Source organism: Uranotaenia lowii, chromosome 2, assembly GCF_029784155.1.
Source record: "Uranotaenia lowii strain MFRU-FL chromosome 2, ASM2978415v1, whole genome shotgun sequence".
Taxonomy (NCBI): Eukaryota; Metazoa; Arthropoda; class Insecta; order Diptera; family Culicidae; genus Uranotaenia; species Uranotaenia lowii.
In genome coordinates, this window is record NC_073692.1 from 254,292,907 (window position 1) to 254,320,365 (window position 27,459).

Sequence of the window (27,459 nt, forward strand, 5' to 3'; positions counted from 1 at the left end):
AAAACAATGAAATCGTCTGCTGGGCGATAATGAACCTCATTTTCATTCCGGCACCATTTTTGATCACGTTCATCGATTTTAACGAAACTCGGCCTGATATTAGATCAAACATTTTTACAAAAGACTTCAAATTTTGTGGAGTGTTAGTTGGATAGTTGAACTAGATTGTGTTAATTTTTCATGGAAAAAAAATAAACCGAAAGAGAAATGGCAGCTTGTCAAAGTTGAAAGTGGGTGCGCAGCTTCACGCGATTTCATTCTTTTTTGAACGCAACTATAAATATACGATTTTCATCCTACTAAGAAAAAGGGAGAAGTTGCACAAACTTCATTTTTAATGAAAATCAAATGAGGAACTCAGAACTAAAGGGGTATAAGTGACAAAATGGTCGATTTTGAGTTAATGTTACATACTTTTACATTCGAAAGCAAAATACAAATTCTCGAAAAATATATGGTTAATAGCCAAAAACAACAATGTAAAATAGGTTTGCCAGATACTTTCAGAAAAAAGCGGGACACAGCCGAAAAAAGCGGGACATTCAAAAAAACGCTAAAAAAAACTTGTCAAAATTGTACGCATACCATCAGCCAAATTTCCATAATTGTATACTTTCGAAAATTGAGTCGAAAAAGGTGGTGTATAAAAAGCAATTTAACTGAGATACTGACGAAAAATAAAGATCCTTAATCATTTGGAAGCAATTTAAACAAAATTTTCTACATACAAAAGTTATTTATAATGCATTGGTTGAACGTGCACCGAGAACGCTTAACTGATTCGGATTTTTATTTGTAACTTGAGGGCTATTGAGTATTATGCCATATCTAAAAAATGTATGCTTATTTTGAGAAAAAAGACGTATCCGAAAGATTTTTTGTGTTGAACAATGAATTGAAATTAAGGATAAAGTTTGATTTTTTTTCCAGTGTAAGTCAGTGAATTTTATAAAAGTTTTTCATGAAAAAAGCGGGACATTTTGAGGAAAAAGCGGGACAGCGGGATATTCAACAAAAAAGCGGGACGTATGGCAACCCTAATTTAAAAGCGTGTTTTCTCGAAATAAGCTTTTATGCAATTATTCCCCTTTGGCTCCAAGGGCCTCAAATGTAGGTATACGTTTTAAAGTTTATAGTTTTTGTATATTTGTGATGTCATAACGCATAAAGCACCAATTCCAGTAATTTTTTGTTATGTTATTTAAAGAAAAAGCATTAGTGTGATGCATACATTTAGGGGTAAAAAAATAATACAAAAAAATCTACTCGCTGAAATCGTAAAAATTAATGTGTGAATGGATGAAATTATATGGAATCTGAATTCAGTAAAATATTTAAATACTGATTAATCATGCCAGTAAAACACCTTGAACGTACTGCTCAGCTTTTTTATACTTAAATTTTCTATTAATTTTACGAAACAGTTAAGTGTTTCCTTCAGTTGCCAATTATGCCCAGCAGATGCCCGAAAATATCTATTCTGACGGCAGCTTTAAACATTACGAACGAGAACAAACTATTGGTATTCCTGAAAAGTCCAAAATTGTTGGATAAACAGTAGAATTAAGACGAAATGTACACACTTTCTTAAGAGGAAGAATGACAAAGATGGTTAAAATCCACTATAAATGAACAAAATAGAATAGAATAGAATCTATTCTGACGTATAATTATATCTAGAGTTTGTTTTGATAAGGCGTTTGAACCACCTGGGATGTTTTGAGAAAATGTTAAAGTTCCGAAACACCTTTTTAATTCTTATTTTAATATTGCTGGTCAAATTCGTCTGGAAATGCTCAATTTTATGTAAAACTGAACGCAAAACATGATGATGTTCTTGAAACTTTCAATAATTCATTTCTTATCAATGAAGATGTACTTACGACATATTGCATTTCTCTTTTGGCGCAAAAGTCCTTTTGACCAATCGATAATTTTGGTTGGAAAAACTGATTTGATTGGCCCAAATTTTCAATTATACATTCGGAGTTGATTGAAGAAACGTTTTTAGTAATAATCCTATCCAGTTAGTAAGCGGAAATCTTTGATCGAAGGCATTTGTATTTTTTGCATTCTGGGATGGCCATTAGAAGTCCACTTGGACATTTCCGACCATTACCACTGATGGTCGTTCAAGGAGTGTAAAAAAAGCATCCATCCGTTTTGATTATTTCGTTTGTCTCGAAATAGATCTGTAATGAAAAATGAAACTCACTATTCACACAGTGAAAAAAAAAGGTTATAGTACTCATCCAACACGAATTTATTGCCATTTATTTTATTAGGATAGCTATGCTCACTCCAGGACAATGTTTTCGTTTAAATTTACACGAATTTTTATAACTTAGCAAAGAACTTTTCGCGACGAAACATTACGTCGTAAAAACAAACTTTTTTTTTATTTTTTTTTATTTACAAAAGGTTTTATTAAGGCATTTTACTTATAAAGTTTTTATGTGCCGGGACGGGGGCTGTTGAAAACCACACGGAAAAATTGGGCTATTTATAAAATGTGTTGTGATTATACCTTCAAAATAACTAGTCGGTTGTTGCTCAAAATTTGAATATCCCCGATTCAATTTTGAGTAGTTTTGGGTTGCCAATATACATATGCGAACTAACATTCGATTATTCAGCTCTGTATAAAAAGTTTGCTGTTGTTGGAATCTGTTGAAAAGGGATGTTCAAAGCTAATTGTGAGCTTTTTTTGGGAAAAAGACAAGAAAAAAAACTACGTGTGTTGTGATGTTTTTTATTTTACAGCGTTTTTATGTTGGAATCTTAATTTTTTGCTCGTAAAAGGTACGTTTCTCAACATCTAACGATTCTTGTATCTAATTGTTCGATTATAGGGTGAATGCCAACGATCGTGAAGAAAGAGCCCCACAACCATCTATTTTTTATTCTAAATAGGGCGGCCCAAAGGTGGGCTAGGAGTAACGATGAAAGCTCAAAATTCCTCGTTGATCAATCCCTTTCGGAAGGGCGCTTTGGTCAATTTACTGAGACCGATGGGAAAACGTCGATAAGCAGCTGATCCGTGTCTGATGTACCGGATATTCATATGTTGGTAAGTTCCTTGATTTTCAATATTCTGACTACCACTGGTATCTAATTATTCCATTTCTCCTGTTTAAGAAAACCATCAGATATCAACGCCCTTTGATGGAAAAAAAAGTCTGCAAAGAAGCTATCCGGCGTTTCCGAGTGTCATCCGCTTATTGATTTTAGGCCAAAGAGCGAACTAAATTTGTAATTTATTAACTTTAACGCAGCCTGTCGGTTACAATTAACTATTAGTTGTTACCAAACATGTAACAAGGGTTTTTTTTGTTGTTGTCGTGATAGGCAATTTAGTATTTAGCATTCCTTTTCTCAGTGTATAAAATCCCCAGAATCCATCTCCAATATCCCTGCCCTTCCTTGTGCTGCATGGGTCAGTTTGATAAGGCGGAGTAGCTCAAAATATCAAACGAGCTGGCAACACTGGAGAAGACGAGAAAAGCGGGAAGATCAGTTCTGACCACGGACCAAGACGGTCGCAAAAATTTTATCGGTTCCTCGGTTCTAAAGAAAGGTTCCCCAGAGTCACGTGGGTTCCTTCCGTTGTCCGCATCCAAGTCATCCGCGGCACTCTAAGCTACACCAGGACCAGAACAGCAGTGCAGCCACTTCCGAGGGCTGAACCCCGGACAAGCAGCGGTAGGAGGCACCGGATCTGGTAAATCCGGCTTTGATTATCCGTCATCAGGGAAGGTGCAACCTAGAGGTTCGATAGATCCGGTCGTAATCCCGTCACCGAGCCCCGCTCGAGTTCCGGAACCCAGCCTAGATTCCACGGCTGCTGCTCAAGACAACCCAAGCTACATCAGACCCGGTCCACGTCGCCCAGGCCCAACCCAAGCTACACCAGGGTAGGTCACATCAACCTCGTGGTTACCACGTGGCCGGTCATCTCCCATGCTATCACACCATCACCCGGTTCAAAAGGTAGGAGCTGTCCTCGTCAACGTCAACTACCATGCAAAACTCTCCCAAAACCTATCCCTAAACATGTTACCCCAATAAATAATTAAAATGTAAAATCCGTTTCCTCAAGCCTATCTGAAAGCCCCTTTTGTTTGAGTGCTCTGCCCCTGTTCTCGTGTTTGTTAACTTCAGTCGTAAGTCTGCCTCTGTAAGGGAACCAGTGCCGATCCTGAGCTTAATAGTCGACCGAGCTAGCCGGCTGTTATATTTGGCGATCCAACTGAATTGAAAAATATTCACATTCGTGAATATTTTTTTTCCTTTGCTTAGGGAGACTCACGAACTCCTCGTTATTCGTGATTGTTGTCTGCGTTGAGCTTGTTTGCTACGTCCGTTAGTTTTTCATAACTATCCCTTTTCAGCCACAGAATCACTCAGTTTAGAATAACTTAGTTTCATTTGGAATATTCTCAGTTTTGGTTAATTATAAAAGTAAATTTCCTAAGACAATCAGCTACAGTGAATCATTAAGTCTTTCTCAGTATTTTGGAAAAAAAAAAAAATTAAAAAGATGGCAAATAGTCATCCAACTGTCGCAATGGCAATCACGGAGGATAATGTCGACTGGAAATTCTTCGAAATTCGAGTCGATCATTTGACCGAAGAGGAGTTGAATTTTGAACTAGAGGTCAGGAAAATCATTTTTGACAAACCTGAGCCTCTTGTTAGGAGGCGGAGAGCGCTCCGAGAACTAATTAAACGAGAGAAAAGCGAATATCCAGAGACAGCTAAAGTTATAAGCGGAAATACAGGTCAGCACATCATCGAAGTTTTTTTTTTTTTTTTTTTTTTTTTTTATTGTGTGAGCAGGGAAAAGCCCCTGGGAGTGTAGCGATTTCCAAGCCACTTCTCCCAAAGGCATAAAACCTCCTCATCACTTCTTTATTCAAATTTTTTTTGTTTGATTTTTTCAATGGTTTTTTACAATATTTTACATTTTTCTTTTTAGTAGTGAAACAAACACTTTATTCATTAATGATATTCTGGCGTGGGTGGTTGTTGGTGGTGGGTGGAGGCGGTGGGTGGAGGCGTTGGTGGGCGGTGGCGGCTGGTGAAGAAAAGACAAGAAGTGTTTGCACAGGAATTAGTTTGGCTTTGATACAACTTGTGGTTTTAGAGTGATGAGAATTCAGGTATTTTAAGCGTTCCCAGCGAGAAGTTTCTCTTTTAAGGGAACGCTGGCTGACAGGCTACCGGAAACCGGACTGTTGGTTTAGTTCATAGCATGAACGTTTCCAAAATGGATCTCATGTGTTGCTTGATCAGGGCTTTAAATTTGATGATGTTCCTTTCAGAACGTACGTTTACAGGTAGTCGGTTGTAACAAACCTTACCATAGTAAGTGAAGGCTTTCTTAGCGAATTCAGTGGTAGGTTGACTTACATACAGGCTACTTTGATTTCTCAAAGAATACCTGTGATCAGGACGTTCGTAATTTTGGTTGTGATGTGCAAGTGGGTTTTGCAGGTGGTTGTGGATTATAGATGCTGCTTGTAGCTCCCTCAGTGCGTTGATTGGCAAAGTAGATTCGTCTGCTTCGGCATACAGGTTCATAGTAGGATACAATCTAGGTCGCTTGTATACAGCTTTCAAACAACGGTTTTGAGCTGTCTGAAGAGGTTTGAGTCTTGAACGGCTAGCAGCTCCCCAGATGAATATTAGATATTTGAGCTTGGATTGGACAAACGCATGGTACATAATGGAGAGTTGTTTTACAGGTATAAAGCTACTGATTTTCCAAAACAGACCACTTGCCGACGTAACATCACTCTTCAATTTTTGTATGTGGTTTGTCCATTTTAACGCTGAATCGATGGTCAGTCCAAGATAAGTGAATTCAACTACTCGTTCAATCTTCTCGGAATCGACAATTAGGTCGCATTGTCCTGTATCAGCAATTCGGAAAGGTGATAAAACCATGTGTTTCGTTTTAGATAGATTTAAAGACAACATGTTCTCGCTGAAGTATTTCTGAAGTAGTCTCATATCTTCAGCTTTGTGCTGGATCATTACATCGAGATTTTCTTCAGTGTAAAGAAGACAGGTATCATCGGCAAATAACAGTGGTTTCCCATGAAGATTTAAGTTTGGCAGATCATTAACGTAGATTAGGAACAACAAGGGACCCAAATTACTGCCTTGAGGCACTCCTACTTTGAGAGGACGGAGGTCACTTTGAAAGCCATTCAGCTTTACGTATTGGTTTCTATTTGACAGAAAGCTTTTCATAAGGTCATGCGCAGGGCCACGTATTCCATAGTAATCTAATTTTTTCAGAAGAATCGAGTGGTCAATAGTGTCAAATGCCTTTTTGAGATCCAGAAAAAGGAGGCCATTTTTCTTTTTGGCTTCAATTGCATGATAAATTTCAGCGAATAAATCTGAAATTGCGGTTGTGGTGCTTGATCCTAAGCGAAATCCATATTGAAACTCATAGAATGTACTATTTTGTCGGAAGAAATCGGTTATACGAGAGACCAACATTTTTTCGAGAAGTTTACTCAAAACTGGCAGAACTGATATCGGACGATAGTTGTTGGAATCTGTTTTTGGTCCTTGTTTATGAACCGGTACAACTCTGGCAGTTTTTAGGCAATCTGGAAATCTTCCGTTTGAAAGGCTTTCGTTAAAGACGTCTCTCATTAAATCCGAAAAAATAAGGAAATGTCGCTTGATAAAGTGGACCGGAATTCCATCGTCACCCACACTTTTACTGGAATCGAGGTCTTTAATAAGCAAAATGACTTCTTGTGTACTCGCGGGTCGGAGAAATATTGAGTTTTGAAGAGGGGTTAAGGTCTGGAATCTATTAACATCACCACGACTTGTGATCGTTGCAGCAAGCTGGGGTCCAATGTTACTGAAAAACTCGTTAAACTCGTTTGCAACCATTAGTTGATCCTCAATTAGATTGCCGCCAACATTCAGCTTAATTTCTTTACTCATGATTTTCGATGTTCCTGCAAGTGTGTTGAGGCATTTCCACATATTTTTGGAAGAAACGTTGCTGAATAAGTTTCTGAAGTACTCTCGTTTAGTATCTTCTTTTAGTTTTTGGAGTCTTTTAGAAGTGTACTTCAATAGATCACGAAGATAGGTACTATTTGGATTTCGTTTGAATTTACCAAGAATTTTATCCTTCATTTTCATCCACTTCCAAATATCTAGCGTGATCCAAGGGCAAACCCCTTTAACCTTCGCTTTTATTTTATAAACTGTAGAGCATTCTTCTTTCAATCTCTTATACAATTCGATAATTTTATTTAGTCGTTCGTGGGGTGGGCAGTTGTTCATGGTGCTTACATTTGTTTCAAATTTCTCATTGAGTAGATCATTTCGTACAACAACTTTTTCAAGCTCCTGAAAGCAGATGGTTTTTCGCATACTGACTGATGAAATTATGCAGCAGTGGTCACTGATATCCGTGAAAAGAGTTTCATTTAAGACCCTAGATTGAAGAGGCTCGGAGCATAGAACGTGGTCCAATATGTTACTACTTGTGGGTCTCGTAACATGCGTATTTGTGACATAGAAATTGTACGATTTAAGAAGTTCTATATACTCAACAGAGTTTGGCGCGGTGGTATTGTTCACGGGAATATTTATATCGCCGACTATCACGCAAGGAGTCCTTGGGTTAGAGTTTGACAAAATAGTTTCAAGTTTGACAAAAAAGTTTGTAATACTGTACGAAGGAGGCCTATATATCGCATGTACACTTATAGATTGTTCATTGATCTTTAGAGTAATGTGAATATGGTGAAACCCAGCTTCAAGTTCACAGCTGATCTGCTCATATTTAAGCCTATTTTTTATGTACACAGCAAGACCGCCACCCATACTCTCGTTTCTACAGGAGAATATGCTTTTATAGTCGGGGATGTTGAGGAGATGTGAACGATTTTCTTTTACCCATGTCTCCCCCAGGATAATGACATCCATCGTTTCTGTCAACTGATGCAAAATTAATTTCAAATCATCGAATTTTGATAAATTGTTTAAGCCTCTAGTATTGAGTTGAAATATTTTAAGTGTGCTACAGTTTTTCCAAGTATTACATTTATTTTTATTTAATTCATCAATATTATTATAATAGTAATTATTCGAAGAAAAATCCATAATATTAAATCAAAGTAGTGCTGGTTTCTCAGTTTTCAATTGATGATCTGCATACGTTTAGGCGATGACACTGCATATGAAGAAGCGGACGAGTAGTTCAGGGTTCGTTTGTTTTTCCTTTCCAGCATAAGCAGCAAATCTTTTTTGGACCCGATTTTCTCAACCTTTGCTCCATCAGCTTTCTTTAAAAGTACTTTTCCATCACGTCCCGGCCAGATGTATTTGTAACCCAATTCGTCCTGAACCTGCCTCGATTCTTTAAGCAGCTCTTTCCCAAACGAAGTCAATTCGTCCCGAAGAGTTACCGTTTTAATCGAACCACGATAGCAGGTACCAATATCAGCCGCTTTCAAAATTCCATGCACCCGCTTTTTGTCAAACAATTCTTCTTTCTTAGTTTCCGTTTGAAAAACTACTAATACAGGAGCGGCATCTTTTTGATTGTTATTTCCGTTTAAACGTTTAACGCTGACGATGTCGTTCGTTTCCAGTTTACAAGCTACTAAATTTCCAATAGCAAAAATTTTTTCGCGAAGATTTTCATTTTCCGTTACTGGTAACCCTAAGATGATAGCATTGCGTGCAAGTCCCTTCCGATTTAATTGATCGAGCTCTAATTCAAGTCCCTCCAATCGCTTAGTTAGGTCGACGTTTTTTTCCTTACACTCCTCGATTTCTGTTCTCAACTCGTGGTTCTCGGATCTCAGCAAAGCTAACTCCTGTCTAAAATCCTCGAAACCGTTTGTTAGGCTGTCAAATTTAGCTGCCAGAAAATCTTGAGAAGCTTCGATACTTTCATTAGTTTTTTTAATTTCAGCTATCTGATGTTGTGATTGTTCGATAGCAATACGAACGTTGGCTGACTCGAGTCGCACTTCTCGGACACTTTGACCTAGCGCGCGAATTTCTTCAACTAAGACATTGAAACCTTCCTTTTTCTGGTGTTGCTGATTTTGCGCATTCAAACATTCCGACGAGCAGAAGAATGGTTTACTTCTAGCCCGAGCAATTGCGTTCCCTCGAAGTTTCTTGCATTTAAAATGAACCGATTGGTTACAAAAAGTACATTCAATGACACGCTCTAATTCTTTTTCAACTTGGTCGCATATGGCACAGATCACCGCAGTCTCATCATCATCATTTGAGCTCATGATGATTGATCACTTCAACTGGATAAGAGACACTCAATTATCAAAACAAAATTTGCGCAAAGAGAGTGAGTGACCAGAGGTTGGGATCAGTAGTCAATGACGATTCGTTGAAAACAATAGATGTTTTCGAGACGGTGTAATTGTATCGGCCAATTATCCGGAATTAAGTGTTTATAAATACCTCCGTTCCAGTGAGTTTTACCGTCGCCCTCAAACAGATTCCAGTTTTTTGCCTTACAGCTGCCGTTCCGAAGGTCTTCTACGCCGAAAATTTGCTTTTAGCAGGTAAATAAGCACTTCAATTTGGTTTTGAAAACTCGCTTAAAAACAGATGATTCAATCCAACAATCCAGTGCTGCCACACTTTCATCCAGTGCTGCCACAAGTTACAGAGAAGCTACGTGATATTGAAAAGCTAATTAATTCGGGAGTGCAAAAATTGAATCCATCTTTTCGATCGACTTTGTTGCACATTGCGTGTCGCGTCAAGTTGCTTAAAACTCGCGCGGACGTGGAGACTACAAAGGAATTGAACAGCTTACTTAGTAAAAGTTTAGAGTTTTTGAATAGATTTTTCGTTGATTCCAACATCGTTGGAGAAAATCCGTTGGATTCTCAAGATCTGACAGAAATCTTTAAGGATCCTGATCATCCTGATCCGATAAACATCAGCACACGCGGAGAGAATCTTAAAATTATCCCCCGAACGGACTCACAAAATAACCCAGTAATGTCACCATTGGTCAGCGATGATCAGGACGTGGTTAGTGCTATGAAAAGATTAGGACTCATTAATCATAATCATTCAGAACCGTCAGACATGAGAGAAGCGTTACTGACTCTCGAACATGAGCTCTATCAGTTACGGAGGTTTCATGCGAAACACCAAGAAAAACTTATTTCGAATCCCAATGAAAACGAGTCTCAAAACATTAGTACATGTACCGGTACAATACCGAAAGCTACACAGTACTCTGGAAATTATTCCACTGCTGGAATCTCAACTTCTGATACTCATAGATCATATGACTTTTCTTCTAGTGGTCAACCGTTTCCACTAATAGGTTCTAATAATCCTATCTACACCACAGGTACGACGCCTAGCACAGGTATACGATCCGAAGCTCCGATTTCGACCGGACATGGGGCATTCACCTCCGTTGGTGCCCCAGGGAGACATCCTTCTCCCAGAGATAATAGGTATGGTAATTTAAATACAGATTTTCCTCCTACGAGCTCGTTTTCCGCCGGATACTTAACCAATTTTTACCCACCCCATTTGCCGTACCCCAGTGAGTTTAGACCAGCGTCATCCGGAGCACCAATGCCCGGGATGCTTAACTGGTCGTCCCAATTTCCACACCAGGGGCAACCAGCTAGCTCTGCCTACAGTTACATTCCAAGACCTTTAACTGAACACACCCTATCAAAACCGTCCACCTACTGGAACAATCCAATACCATCCTCAGCAGCGTATCTAGGGGCTGGAGGGCATCCTCAGTGGCCAATTCCTAGTGTGTTCCCTAACATGAACACATTATACCCACAGGCTCCGCCTATGTCAAGTTTCACTGGATGTCAGCAGTCACTATACACCCCCGCATCAATTGCTTTTCCCCCGGTGACGTCAACCATTCCGAGCGCCCACCAGAAACTGATGGCATATGCGTAGGGGAGAATGAGGATACTTGATCCCTGGGGATACTTGATTCCTTAGCTATATCTCGAAACTGGAATGTCTTACAAAGATCAAATGTTCTAGAAAAATGTGCCAAAATGAGCAAAATAACAATGCTTGTAGTTTAAAAAGTTTTAACAAAATAATTGTTTGAGTAATTAATCTTTGTTTGAAAAATTTCACAAAATGTAACTTGAAGATCTTTTTTCATCACTTTAAAATGTTCCTTACATGGGAAAATTATGAAAAAAATATTTGTTCCAATGTATCAATCGTTCGAGCTTAAAATGAACTTCATTATGCCATATTTTCGAAGCAATGGAAAAATCCCAACTTTTTTCAGAAAAAGTTTTCTAAAATGTTGATTATGGGTACAATTGATCCCCTAGAGTTGGGTACAATTGATCCCCCTTCCAAACGGCATATTCTTCTTCTGAATTGATCGTTATGATTGCTGATTACGAAACTACTAATATTTATCCAAAAACCAATGTTTATCAAACAATTGTCTGAATAAAAGAGCAAAAATAATTAATTTTCTCTTAATTATAAAAATAGCGCCTTTAAGTATGCAATGTTATTAGCGTTGAGACAAAGTTATAGAATTTTCTTCTTATGTCTGTTATAAATTGTGAAATGAGAACAAACATGACCGAAATAGTCAATTAACATTCTATCTTGGGGTTTTGTTTGATTTTTATACAAGGATTAGGGCTTCCTGAATAAAAGATCAAGTCTCCTTCAATAGGGGATCAAGTCTCCCCTAACTTCAGAAAAATCGCAATATTTTTACTCCCACGAAAATGCTTCTAGTTCATCTACGGGTTCAAGTATCGTTCTAAATTTTGGAGCATAGAAACTTGAAGTTACAAGCTGTCAGAAAATGTCAAAGACGGCGAGTTGCTAAATTTTTCCAAAAAGATATGGTGAAAATAGGAAAAGGGGATCAAGTATCCCCACTCTCCCCTATGCTTCAATGCCTTCAAATGCAAATCAAAATCTGGCGTCAGAAATCCAGGGTACGAATCCGCACTCGGTACCAGAAACGCCTGTTTCTTTTCCATATCCCGTTTCGAAGCAGTCGTCGACCAATTTTAATCCCACACAAGCGCCGCCAAGGATTCCGGAGTCGATTCCTTCGCTTGGGACCACTAGACTACCTAACACGAACCCTATCCCGGGGCAACAAATCCCCGATCAGGTTAGTCATCGAAACACGTACAAATCCCTAGCTGTTTCAAAGTGGAAACTAGAGAAATATGCGGGGACGGACCAGGGTCTCAAGCTAAATGAGTTTTTGGAGCTCGTTGCCCAACTCGCTCTAGCTGAGCATACCTCCACAGAATCACTCTTCGATTCAGCTTTCCACTTGTTCACAGGACCAGCGCTGCATTGGTACATGTCCATGAGATCAGCTGGCCAGTTGAACGATTGGAATCACCTTATACGTGAGCTGAAAAAAACTTTCGTGCACCCGGAGTTAGACTCTCTGGTTCGTAACAGGATTTATTCACGGCGACAACAACGGAACGAAACATTCCAGGACTACTACCATGAGATGGAAAGCATGTTCCGTTCCATGAATTGTCCTCTGAGCGACCAAGAGAAATTAGATGTTCTGAGACGTAATATGAGAATCGATTACAAAAAATCGTTACTCTGGCAACCAATTTATAGCCTTATGGATCTTCTTGAAGCGGGTAGAACAATTGATGCGTCGAACTTTTCGTTATATGCTAAAGTATTTGGGTCAGAGAAATCAGCAAATATAGTCACCATCGATCGACATATATATAGTGCCAATAGTCGTCAAAATCTATGAAAATGATTTCCGATGGGATTGGCTACTATTTCACTTATAGCTCCGAAAGGATTCGAGCTACTGTTAGAAATGGATGCGGTTTCCGCTGGAGCTGCCAAACGAAATTAAAAAGCTGTTTGAAACCGGGGTAAAAGCTAGTAGAAGCATAAAACAAGGTAAGACGCTTGATGTTTTTTTGCTTTCATTTATTCAGGTTTGTTTTTTCGAATTGCAGCATAAACGTTACCAACCAGTGCCCGGAACCCGAATGAAAATTTGAAAAATGAAAAATAAAATGAGATGAAAGAAAGTGTAAGCTCCTTGGTTATCGTTGAAGAATTTGGTTGCTCGCGGGCCGACCATGATCTTATTGAATGTTTGGTCTTCGTTCATAACTGAGATTGTCACCCAGAAGGCACAGAAGAGTTACACCGGAACAACTTTCTTGAACCAACTATCAAGATGGCGTTATGTATCTACCGGAGAAAGCTGTTATTTTTTTTTCAAGACCGCGATACTCCTTCGCGTTCGATCTGTAAAGAAAAATTGGAAGAAGGAACTGGTTCTGACGGTAGTACAGTACAATACAGAATCAGTTTGTATTGTAAAAAAAATTTGTACTGTTTCAAACGAGTAAAATTAAATTCATTTTACAGATCCTTCGATCCCTTTTGGCATTGACGTTGGGCAACATGGACGTTTATCAATTTAAGTTGTTGAAAGTTCCGGTTTGAGCCATGTAAGCCATGTTTGCTGTTGAAATGGTATTCCGGCACCGGGGGCCGGTCGTATTTTAATTGGAAATAAAGATTATATTTCTACGCATAAGAATTATTTTTTGTGATTTTTTGAGAAATTTCATTGATTTTTATTTTTATAGACATTTTGAAAACGCATGGGCATCCCCATGTCAAATTATACAGAATTGACTAACTGGCTAAAAGCTCAAAATGTATAAAAGCTTTTTGCTCACGCTTTGCGTAAAGCGCCCGAAGTTAAAACTAAGTGGAGACACTTTTCTCGAAACTGTATGGATTTTTATACAGATTAGAGTAACTTTGGTTACCGTGCAACTTGACGAATTGTTTTTAGCGACCTTTTGCACCACGGCAAATCCACGGCAACGCAAAATGACGCAAAACCAAATGGCACTCAAAAATGAGAAAGTCATCATACGTCTTAAATTCAAATCATTATGTAAAAGTTATTTAACAATAAAATAAACCAATTTTTTACCACAGATCAAATACATGTTTATCAATCGTTTGCAGCAAATAACTCAGTTTTGTTTATATTGGTTCATACTACCTAATAAAAACATATTCAAGATATTATCTCATTCATTGAAAATTGGATTTCGTGCAATGTTTTGCAGTCGCAGTTAACCGTACAAAGATTGACTGCAAAGAGGTCAGCGTGTAGAACTCCGAAAGATTTTACACTGATTTGACTGATCGCACGAATGTACAAGTTCGCACAAATGTCGCAGTCATGAGTGCGCAGTCCAATTTAATGCGCTGCGATTAAAAGCTTGATTTTTTTTTCTTATGCGTAAAATTGTGCAGACGCCACGCTGGAAGCTTTAAATTCTTAAAAAAAAAAAGATATATAAAAATGATCAAAGTTGCCTGAAGCATGATTTTAGAAAACCAAAGTTATCGAATACATAAGTTTAATCTGATGTAACCCCATATTTCTGAAATAAATACATGCTTCGTAACGATTAAGATAATGACAGATTTTATCAATTTCAACAGGGTTATAAATTGTTTCATACACATGAAAAACAGCCTCCATATTATTTTATTCTACTAATTCCAATTACATATTCATACCTCTGTGGGCACATAACTGAAAAAAGAAAACAGCTTTTTTATGGCCTAAAAGATTTTTCTAATCAATAATTCAGGAAAAGATATACCGTCAACTGGGGAACATGCAACAATTTTCAAATTCAATGGCTTCTAAAAAACTTATGTTCACAGTGAATCCTACCCCTTATGCATCATAAAATTAAGGGACAAGCAATGAGACATCAAATTGGCGTAGTAAGAAAAAATATTGGTTTCTTTAGTTATTTTTAATTTCTTAAAAACATTCGATTTTCACCGTCCTTAGAAAATGGATAACTTGCAACAAACTTTGTTTTTCATGAAAAATCCTATGAACACGAATGGAAATTTATAGTTTTTAGTATATTTGCGATGCCTCAAAGACCAATACGCATGAAAACACCAATGGCAGTAATTTTTTGGGTCACATTTTTTTCTGAAACTAAGGATGCTGCATACATTTAGGGGTTAAATAATACTACGAAAAGTTCTACGAGCTGATATCATAAAAATAAATGTTTGGGTGAATGAAATTTCAATGTTTACAAACGCGTGATGCAAAACATTCAAATTCCACATGGAAACGAGATTTATAAGGTGTTTTTTTGATTTGCATTTTGTTGCATTTTACCCCAGACACCAAACTGAATTATAAAAAATATTTATTAAAAATAAATTGAGTCATTGTTCGAAAAATACTTTTACATCAACAGTGTTGGTATAGCATGAGGTAACCAGTCAAAAGTTTGTAGATAATATTATCAAGCCAATACTGGGTAAAGTTGTTAAAATTTGTACATTTATTACTCGATTTTTTCAAATTTTATATAAACATAAAATACTTTTAAAAACTAGCCTAAGATGCGAGAAATTATGTCATCATCATTTTATAAAAATCAAAAAATAACTTTATTACAATACATTAAATTAAAAAATTGATTCTGTGTGGTTTTATATAAATGTTACATCCAACCCCGCTGTTGCGTGATGCCCCGTTTGACGGTACTTATGTAGTTTTGTCGCGAAAACAATAATGAGGCTCATCCAATCTCTGCAATTTGACAAATTGGATGTTTTTAACTTTAACTTTTTAAAAGAAATATATTTATAATTCAGTTACAAGTCTAGGCTAAAATGTATCAAAATGCAATCAAGATTCACCTTCCAAATCTCGTTTCCATGTGCTGGAATATGATTGTTCCATCCAAACATTAATTTTAATGATTTCAGCAAGTAGAACTTTATGTAGTTTTTTACATTTAGGATGCAGCACACTTATGCCTTTTCTTCATAAACATTTTTGACAGAAAAAATGTTTAAATTTAATTCAATTAAACCAAAACTTACTGAACCCAAGCAAGGCCATGTAAAATCACTAAACGTGCGCCGTGGTATTCATCCGTGTCCGACTGCAGAAGCAACAAGTAGCCAGTAGATGAAAGCAGATTTTTCCCGTTGATGGGAAGTTAACTTTCTGGGAAATTACAGCATTTTGTTTTATGTGTCAACTCTCGACAAGAACTGTTGCGCTTCTCACTTCCGGAGTGTCCTGGAAAGGGACCGCTTATGGGGATCATTTCTAGCACCCTGGACCGGGAGTGAGACATTTGTTGGCGTTTGTCCCACAGCTTGAAAGCACATTCTCTTAACGGCAGGCAGCACGTCGAGCACATCGAGAGAACGTTAATAAAACGGAAAACTTTGCTCCCAAATTACCCAACGACTTGCTTTTCCATGGTAGCGTAAATGGCTGCAGCGAATCGGTTCGCTCTAACCTTAGACATGTGGACCAATTTCCGAATCGATATAGTGCCCTCCAAGCACGGAACAACCTGGGGATGGCTATGTCACCCGGTGGTGGAGATTCTAAAGTTGAATAAACTTTTATGTGATTCGGATTTTCTTTTTTTCTTCTTTCGGATACTCCCGTCCGCCACTACATTTCGTAAGGTGCACTGCCATGCAATGGCTCGGATCGTTGTTTAGTGTGCAGCACTTCGGGATGTTTTCCCCGTTTTTGGCTGAGTACACAGTTTTGTTTCTTTAAAAATATTCCCTCGGAGATGTATGAATGGCGCGAGAATCGAACGAATACTTTATGTTTTCTGGATCCGTACGAAGGTAATAGTCGATTCGCTAAACTGGGAAAGTGTTTCTAAAGCATTGAGATGTAAAAAAAAAATTTATGCCTTTTCATTCTTAAGGCTCATTTGATTATAGTTTGTAAACAGTCAACAATTAATGAGTGTTTTGGCGTTGTAGTAACATATGCTATAATCAAATTTATTTTTTCAAATTACTTATGTGTTCCACCCGGAAATAACTTTTCAATGTAACTGTGATAAGAATATCGATATATTTAACTTTTATTAATTAAGATTAATCACCGTGATTTATGTTTTGAAATTAATTTTTTACGGCCTTATCGGTGAAAGTTATGTTCTCATAGTGAGAACATTTCAAGAATTGAAAATTATAGATGGATAGAAGAAGATTAGAAGAAAATTATAGGTGTTGAAATGAGCGGGTAGAATTTTTTAAGAAGCATTTTCACCACATACTTAACTTTTGTTCAATCACGGATCAACTATTTTGAAATGTTAGAATCGGACAGGGTTGAGTCTAACACAACACAATAGTTGATCTTGCGTGGTTCGCACCGCGCAATGCTTCTTAAAAAATTCTACCCGCTCATTTCAACACCTATAATTTTCTTCTAATCTTCTTCTATCCATCTATAATTTTCAATTCTTGAAATGTTCTCACTATGAGAACATAACTTTCACCGATAAGGCCGTAAAAAATTAATTTCAAAAGATATATTTAACGCCTTTGTGTAGGCAACTCAGAATTTTTATTTTACCATAAGAAGGAGCCTCATGGCCATACATCGAAACGGACCCAACCCTGGCTGGATATGACGTTTGAGCCGAAGGAGCAATCAATATTGATTTTAAACCCCTAGACTATTTCGTTAGGGTGTATGTTCGAGCGATGGCATGTGGATCCTCTAACCTAGGGATACCATACGTACTCTTTTAAGAGTACGTGTACTCTTTTTCGATCGAGAAATGGGTAAACTCTTCTTTTTTGTGAAATATGACCAAAAATACTCTTTTTTTTTGTAGAAAGAAATTTGATCAGGAAATCCAACGTATTTCTTCCATTTAATGAAAGTGTTTCACATCTTACGCGAAAATTACGAAAGGAATACAGCGTACAACAAATTACTTAACCCTTCGTTTCATAAAGTTACAAATTTGCAACAATTAATGTATGGAAAAATGGAAAAATCGTTTTTAATTTTAATTTTTTTTCTTGATGTACTCATCATTTTCAACTGTACATCTTGCTTTAACAAACATGCATTTTTAGTCGTTATAAACAAAGAGCGCCTTTGAGTATGCAAACAATTATAGATATGTACAAAATTTGAATATAGTACAAGAATACATTAATAGAAAATTTATAATTGTCATGCAAGTCACAGTATTTGATTGAATTGAAATATCTCGGTACCACATCAGATTAAAAAAATATATACTGTAGAACCCAGCTTATTCGAACTTCGGTTATCCGAGCTTCCGCTTTATCCGAACCCCCATTTTTTATACAAAACCCATATAAAAATGTTTTTTATCATCGCACTATATTTTTTAACTATCAAAGCTACTTTTACAAGTTTATAGTCTAAATTTACGAGAAACTTCAATTAAATAGATACCGTCAACTACGGCAGCATGCAACACTTTTCAACTTCAATGGCTTCTAAAATCTTAATGCTTACAGATAACCATACCTCTTGTACATCAAAAGTTTTAAGGTTGATGGGACACCAAACTGACGTTGTCAGAAAAATTATTGGTTATTTTTTAACTTACAAAAACACGCGATTTTCACCCTACTAAGAAAAAGGGGTAAGCTGCAACAAAATCTGTAATTAATGAAAAATCAAATGAAATCGTTTGAAAATGTATAGTTTTTGATACATTTGTGACGTCATAACGCATAAAGCACCAATTGCAGTACATTTTGGTTTTGTTCGAATTAAATTTTAACATATTTTCTGTTGAAAATGTTTTTAAGAAAAGAGTGTTAATCTGCTGCATACATTTAGGGGTAAAAAATACTACAAAATATTCTTTAATCTTAAGTCATGTAAATAAATCTTAGGATGGATGAAATTTTAATGTTAACAAACCCATAATGCAAAACAATCATATCCCAGTATATGGAAACGCGATTTATTAGATATAGTTCTGATTTGTATTTTTATGCATTTTGCCCCAGACATCTAACTGAATTATAAAAATATTTATTTAAAAAAATTGGAAACTTTCCGAAAAATATTTATGCACCAAGAGTGTTGGTATAGGGTAATGGCAATATAAAGTTTGTAGGTGATATCATTAAGCCAATCCGTCATACAAGATAAAGTATTTTACGGCATCGAAAAATGTAAAAATTTGTGCATCTATATTGCTCGATTTTTTAATTTGTTTTATGAGAATCAAAAACTTTAAAAAACCCTTTCATGATGTTAAAAACTATGTCATCATCAATTTGTTATCATTCAATGATAACTTTATGTCAGTATTTTTAAATAAAAATTGAATGAATGTTGTGGTATTCAAATGTTGCATCGAACCCTGCTTTTGCATGATGCCCCGTTTGACGGTAAATAAAATTCCATGTAAGAACCAAGCTACGCGCCTGGATGATACGCAATACTAAAGCAAAAGGATAGGGCTTGTCAATGGATTTCGTTTAATCAAAGGTTTCCCTTATCGGGTACGCAAGGTTACTGTAAATCCTTTTGCATACCATCCGGGCGCAAAGCTCGATAAAAGCATTATTTTGTGTCAACCTGATGGCTGGGATAACGTGGGAGCTCAGAAAACTGGAGGGGGGATAAACGGGATTCCACTGTTTAACGTTTCTCCTTACTTTTTGGATAAATGATCTCAATGTACTCTTTTTAGTGTTACAGGATATGGTAAGCCTTCTCTAACCCATGTCTCGATACTCTGAAAGCTTCCATCTCTAAGACATGGACTTCAATGTCAGATGATTATGTTGCGAAGGTGTGCTCCCGATTCTTCCCGGCCTAGAGAGTAATTGAGAACGAAGATGGACACATCGAGTGATTGTTTCTTATTACCTATCAATTCAAAACTACCAAAAATTTAGCTCCACACACCTAGACATTCTAAAAGCATCTAGTATGAGCCATGATTTCAGGTAAAAAACGTTGAAAACAAATGTGCACTAACCAAACCAAGTAATGAGAAAAGTAGGAAATAATCAATGAAAACCATATGTTTTTTGTGGAAACTTATTTCTCTCATTACCATATTTCTCCTTTTTCTTTCTGTTTCATAACAGATTTGGAAAATCCACATTACAAATTATGGCGTATATTGATTATTCGACCCATAAACTTCAAACTTTGGACAGGCTTGTTGGTCATCGCGGATGAAATTATGAAGAAATTAATTCCAAAATCAGATTTTTATAGTAACACTCTATAGTTGCAAGCTTCTGAACGAGACGTTGATAACTGAAGCACAATTATTTAAACACCACTGCCATTTGTGCTCTATGAATGGAACAGAAAACCGCCTCCAGCAGCATCTTCTTTCGGGCTTCTCTTGGCTCGGCGACGAACGTGTTCGGGGCATTTGACCGTCCTGTGTCTGCATCCTTGCCACCTCCACAAGCTGCACTAACATGCAACCCCGGCCAACCTCATATATTCACGCATCGTTGTCGCTCGAACTCAAAGTTCTACACCGCCGAAAAATGGTGGGAAGTAATCTCGGAAACTGGCGGCGCCATAAAAGTTTCACTCGATAGCTTGTTTCTTACACTATATATTGGAAAAAGTGCATATCGAGAATGCGAGGTGTGTAGTGCCACCTATCATCCGCTATCCCTAACGCCGATCCTAAACATCAGCAGCAGCAGAAGAAGTAGCCGCCAGACCCCGTGGAACAAGTGCCCGAAAGAAAATGTCGTACGATGAATCATCTTCAATCGGTCGGTGTTCGTGTTCGTACATGTGAGTAAAAATAGAGCAGGTTTTTTTTTCATGTGTGTGACCACACGGAAGTTCCTCGAGGAAAATAGGAAATCGAGCTAAAGAAAAAAAAACCCATCCACGGTTGATGGTTGTGTAAGTTTTCGAGGGTTGGGGATAATTCTATTATGGATATGGTCCAAATAAAATATTAAATTTGTTTTGATCATCGACATGACGGTGGTAATTCAAGCAGCAATGAATAATGTGAATTGATTGTATAACATCAAAAATCTACCACTGGCGATGATGCAGCCAAGTGAGTTTCAAAAGTATCTCATCGGATACACAAATGTATGTTCTATTCGACTTAAAAACCTGCAAAAACTACTTCAACTTTTATTACAAGTACATAATTACAAATTTGCCGGAAACTGTTTAGATACATTACATGTGTACAAATAGGTATAAAATGCAACAAATTGCAAATGAAAGTGACACCATTGAAATCTGAAAATCCTGAAATATAATTGTTGTGCAACACACTTTTTTCCAGAGTAAAATTTTATCCGTTTGTTTATGAGATTTCAGTAAGAACATTTTACAAGTTTTCACCCCTAAATGTATGCAGTATATTATGGCTTTTCTTATACTAGCTTTACACAGACAGAAAATGAGAAAAATTAGGTTTCACCAAAACCACAAATTTCTAAAATTGGTGTTTTTATGCCTTAGGTAAAAAATCGTAAAACATCATCAAATTTTCTAAGGTTTCCATTGGATTTTTCATAAAAAAATTTTTTTGGTAAGTTACCTCTTTCTCTAGGTAGGAAGTAAACCGCATGTTTTTGAAACCATTTAAAATAAACTGCTAATATATTTTCTAACTTCGTCAATAATATACTCAACCGTAAGTTGTAGCTATTAAGCCATTGAAAATTATTGCATGTAACCCAATGGGCGGGTGGTCAATTGAAGCTGTGATCAAAGAACTCAGATGAAAAGTTGTTTTGTAGGTCGAAACCGAAATGAATTTGTTGTTAAGATCATGAACTTTTGATTTTTGTTAGAATGTAAAAAAAAATAAGTCCGAAATTTAATCAGGACGGTACTATTTATAATCATCGGTGATTACAGTCTTCAAAACAATTCAAAATGATTTTTTACTGCTGTAGTCTCTCTTAAATAGCCATAAAGAGCCTAAATCCGTACGCCTCGAAAATACCATGGAATAGATATCGTTCTAAAATCTAGTAAATTATTGGGTTAGAATAAATTCTCAAGGATTGCAATTGAGTGCTTTACCTTGATGGCAATAACTAAAAAAGATGATAAAAATGTTATAACAAATGCAATTATTCTTATGCTTAAAAGTTTTACTGACCTTGTTGTACTGAAAAACTAAAAAGGGGTTCACGAAAATTCTGCTGTTTTGATTATGATTGTATGGTATTGCTCTACCCGTTTTGCCGATCAGATTGTTCGTAAAAGCGCTTTTATAACTAAGGTAAATCAAAATCGCCGCTTCAATATATACAACCAAACAAATTTACCCTAAATGTATGCAATCAAATACAATATGATTCTAATATTTCTATTCTGTTCTTGATCCCAAGACTATTTTGTTAATGGGTTTAAATTTATTATATCATGAATAAAAACAGCGAGAGATGAATTACAAACCCATCCACAAATCCACAAATGACTGCAAAAACCTTTTTCGTAAAAACTCTTTCATTTTTTTGTAAAGCACACAGAAAAAAATAATGACAATTACATGTCATTGAAATCGATTGCCTGTAAAACAAAACCACCTGTAATCCAAAAAACACGTAATTTTCAATTGATTTTTCGGAATGCAAATAGAATGTCATAGAATATTACAGCAAATGTCGTGTAACAAAAAGAAGCATGATATTTACTGTAATTTTCTAGGTCGAATATAAATTATGTGTTGCTAAATTTTGTGCCGTCCAATAATTTTCAATAGCGTAACTCAAGTGTACCTGGCATCCCAGTTGAGAATCGTCAAAAGAACAGATTGTTTACATATTTTTATTATTGTTTTGTTTTTTTTCGGATCGGTTTTGTTTTGTTCCGGAGTTAATCAGTGCAAAATCTGTAACCATCGGCCTGATCGGCCATCTGTAACAGGCGGCCGATCGGCCGTAGGAAACAGCTAAGACCGGTCGGAAAAAAGCAGCTCCGGTTTTTATAGCAAGCGTCGAAGAATCGTTCGATGCTCGATGGCCTGCACCAGTTATTTTAGGTGTCGAACGGTTGTTCCGTGGCGGCGGCTGTGTTGTGAGTATTTGTTTTAGTTTTTCCGTCTTGTGAAAACCATCTTATCTTACTATTTTCAGATCAGCGAATTGAAGTATTGAAAAAACAAGAATTTGTAAGGATATCGCTCGACACTGATCATATTCGTAGGTCATCGGCCATTTCTTATACCGAAAAGTGATTATTAATATGCGTTAATCTTTTTCTAGTGACCGTAACAACACTGTGGCATACGATTGCAGAAATTTTGCCAAATACTTCGGAACCAAAATCATAGAAAACTTAGAAAGCTTGTGAAATATTAAATGAGATGGAGAACTAGATCGGACGGGAAAACTAAGCTATCAATATGCAGAATCAGTGCATCATAGTCATTCGGGAACAAAAACAACAAGACGAAGAAATCTTATTAAGCGGACTATGATACATCCGGCTAAGAAAGTGAAAAATTGCTGAACACCCTTATGTATGCACATCTCATCTGCCAATCTCTCTCAACTACTCTCGTCATCAACCCTTTATCAAACAAATCGCAGATCGAACACTTGGAATAAATAAATAGAGAAATTGGACCACACTTAAGGATATACTAAAGTCAGACTTACTCGGTAGGTTGTTGAATCAACAAAAATTTAATATTTTGAAAAATTCAAATATTCTGAAAAAAAAAATGTCTTCGCCGAGCTCCACCTGAAACCAAATATTCCAGTCTTCAATAAACAAAACAATCAACTGAAAAATCAGTGAATTAATTATGTTCTGATAATTTTAGGTACTCATCGCGTACTTATCGGAATTCCATTTCCAACAGACTTTCTCAAACAGCGTGGCCGGTGTAGAAAGAGTTCCACCCTGGCAGTCACTACGAAAAAAAGTATTACAACTCTGACTATCACAAGATGAATTTGAAACACAGTTCGGGCTTATCTGTCTACCAATTTTAGGAATCCAGATGCTTACACTTCTGGTGAATCTACTGGAATAAAATTATCAGCAGGTCTGAATAAAAAATTCTTAACATCAGCCTACCTGAGTTCGTTCGACTGGTCTACCAAGGAAATCTTCAGTTCGAATTCTACACGGCCTAGTACCTAGTTATAGATTTTGACTAGAAGATGGTATATTTCCTATTTGATGGAGAATTCGCGTTGCTACATATGGAAGGTTTCATGAAATTTCATGAATGAGTTGCTCCGAAGATGGTAAAAATGTTATGAACACTGGGGCTTCGAGTTTGCTGAGCTTCAGGTAAAACTCTTTATACATTTTTTTTTGCTTCGCGAATTAAAGTTTTTTTTTTATATTTATAGGTAAAAAAAACCGTGTGTCTCAAAGCTGAAGGATTTATCAACTCGCTCTAGGATCGCCTGGAATTTGGTGGAATCGTTCAAACATTCAATTCCGGCTTGACTTTAATAACAAAATTGTTGTTTTTTCTCATTCGAGATGATTGACGGAGTTCATTTGGTTTTACTACCAATGCGCCACTCGGGTACAGGCACATTCACTACTGTTTTGTAAACGCCAGTCGTATTGATGTTTGCCGAACTTTTTTATTATTGTATAATAAAACTGCATTCTAAAGTATTGAAAAAATAGTTATTATATCCAATTCCATTCCATTAATTAATATTACCAATAAATTTAAAAGAAAGGTAGCAACTACAACCCTGTACACGGTTTGAAACTACAGTCCTGTAATTTTAAACCGTACTGTAAAAAAATTGTGCGCTTGAAAATTACTGACACGTAATTTTTTTCTAACCTGTAAAATTACGGTAAATGTCCTGCTCCTTTTTGTTACAGGACATTTACTGTAATTTTACAGAAAATAATTTTTGCTGTGCATCACATCGCCATTGCAGGTAGGCATCACTAGACGCGGTATGAAATATCCTTTCTTGTGCATAAAGTTTTATAGCCTAAACCTTACGTTAACATACTCAAAATCCAGTGCAAAGCTGAATTTAGGTGTAGGAAATGTCTCAGAAAATTCATATAAGTGTCGGTATGTTTAGTGTTAAAGAAAAACTATTAGTGTGCTGCATACATTTAGGGGTAAAAAAACACAAAAAATTCTACTACCGTTAAACGGAATAAGAATGGAAACTTTTTTCAATAGTTTTCGATTATTTTTTCTGTTCAAGGGAATGTGGCATGTTTCATATTTTTAAAACCAGTACTGGGCTCCTATGAACGTAAAGCATGGTTGCAGAAATTTATTAGACTGCTTTGAATTTGGTTTAAAAATCAATGTCGTCTCTGTTTAGAATTTGATGCTTTGGGGTAACATTAATCAGTGCCTATTTTGACGGTCCTTAGGGCTGTGCCAAAGGTGTATGCAAAACACCGGTTTCGACCACGCTAATACAGTCCGTCCGGCACCGGTGGCGTAAATTGCTGTTTTAGCACAGTTATCGATTTTAAAATTCTCAACAGTTATACACCTTTGTTCCAAATTCATGCAGATTTGGAACAGGATTTCAAAATATACGACAGACCGATTTAGACGTTTGGGGTTCACGGTGAGAGAATTTTAGCCAATGATGATTATTTTCACACATATTTGGGTAGCATTGGGTGTAATAATTGTTTCTTTTTGCGAAATTATTTGAATATTTTTTCCCGCCAAAACCGGTCAATACGTAGCATAAATTGAGAAAACATATTAACAAAACCCGTATCAAGTATGAAAAATTTATGTCACACTACATTATATTTTAATAAATAGCTTTTGGCCTCAACGAATTAGTGAGCCCAGTCAGCGTTTCTCGAGTTCGAACGTTATATGAATAAGAAAAGATAAATAACAGAAGCAACCTAATGAAAAAAAAACAACAATAAACTTTTTAAAAAAATTAAAAAAATTGAATATCAGTGTAATGACCAATTTTTGTCAAAAATTGTTAACAATATTTATAATCTACACAAACAATACATCATATTTCACGGTTATAATATAAAAACCGTGAAATATGATATATTTTTCGATAACATTGACTAAACTGACATGATTCTTAGAAAAAAATCCTTTCAATTTCTGGCTAAAAAAGCCGTCTGCTACATTACAAACTATCATGAAAATTTTTCTTAAGAATACATAAAAAGAGCATGTTTGCCAATCTGTTTAGTTTCCCCAAACAAAAACACAAATATGTTTAATGAACTTTTACCTATTTTCAAAAGGTATCTCGAAAACAAGAACTGGTAAACTAAATTAATATTTGGAATCAGCACCGCAAAATGAGTCAATTTTCAGAAGAAATATGTTTTTTTTTGTTTCAATTAAGCTTTTTTTCTCACTGCGTATAGTCATTTTGGCTTTTAAAGCTTCGTTCAATCATAGATAAAAATCGGTTTCAACTGGTTTATGCCAACTAGTAGTTGTTCAATGAGCCAATGTTTTGATAGAAACTAGTCAGCTCGTTGTCAATGAAGCAAGTTGGAACTAGTCAAAATGGTCAAAACCGATCCAGCTCGACAGGGGGTTTCGTTACGGCCTGGAAGAAATCGGTCGAAGTCAATTGGAAAAAGAAAAGTATTCAATCGTCAATCCATTTCTACTTGTTTCGAACAAACTTCATTAAAAAGACTTTAAGTTAATGAAATCCTGGTAGAATAATGAGGGTGTAAAACTCAAAACTTAGCAATTTTTCTATTAAAATGAGTTTTTTCAATTATTGAGTGTCTGCAAGAAAAGTGTACCCGTTTTAAATTTGCTATCACACTAGTGGGGAGCGAGTGTTTTATCCGATTCCAAAATTTAAAATTGTGCTAAAACTGATATACCTAAAACCAATATTTATGCCTGAACCGTTGCAGGTGCTCTTAACGTGTTAAGGCCGAACAACAAAAATCGAACGATGGACAATGATGCTGCATAAATTAAGGGGCTTATTTTTTTACATTACTTAAACATTTTTAACTTCGATAATAAAATGAAATTTTGAATTCATTCAATTCCCCAAGCTCTTGCACTATTCCTCTTTCATTTTGTCCTTCAAACTTTACCATTTGATAGGGTTTCTAGTAGAGATGTACCGAATATTCGGTCGGCCGAATATTCGGCGCCGAATACCGCCGAAAAACCGTTAAGCCGAATATTCGACTCACCGAATAGTTTAGCTAAGTATTCGGCCGAATATGCAGAATATCTATTACAGACTTGTGAACTTTCAAATAATTTTGGATAATCTGTAAAATATCCAAAAGTAATGTTGTGAAAGCTACAGAATCATTAAAAAGTTATCGTTTCAGTAAAATATCTAAGGTGTATCCGCGTATCTTTCACTGTAGATCGTACAGGAGAATGCTGAACGGTATCGCTTTATCTTTGATTATAGCTCATTCCAAATTTTCTGGATATATTCAGGCCATAAATCCAGTAAAGAATCCAGATAAGTCAAATCTGACCGGGATGTCCAGATATTGTTTAAAACTTCCCGAGTTTTGGTCGGGTTTATTCAGATTATTTGCTAAATCAAATAAAAAACTCATATTCCTCTTTAATTTTTTTTTTGAAATTTTGTGTTCAATAACGATTTTAA

At 36.3% G+C, this 27,459-nt stretch overlaps 1 protein-coding gene across 2 annotated transcripts; it reads right to left on the reverse strand.

The window, feature by feature from the left end:
• Positions 1 to 4,912: 4,912 nt before the first annotated feature.
• On the reverse strand, positions 4,913 to 5,989 carry LOC129749341 (uncharacterized). Of its 2 annotated transcripts, none has more exons than XM_055744280.1 (2): positions 5,444 to 5,989; positions 4,913 to 5,077 (listed from the first exon to the last, which is right to left on the reverse strand). In XM_055744280.1, exons 1-2 carry the CDS (start codon positions 5,980 to 5,982, stop codon positions 5,002 to 5,004), a joined length of 615 nt encoding a protein of 204 aa, XP_055600255.1. In that variant the 5' UTR covers positions 5,983 to 5,989; the 3' UTR covers positions 4,913 to 5,001. The 2 variants fall into 2 exon arrangements, with proteins under 2 accessions (XP_055600255.1, XP_055600254.1); XM_055744279.1 differs by having other exon boundaries at positions 5,364 to 5,989.
• Between the last annotated feature and the right edge of the window lie 21,470 nt (positions 5,990 to 27,459).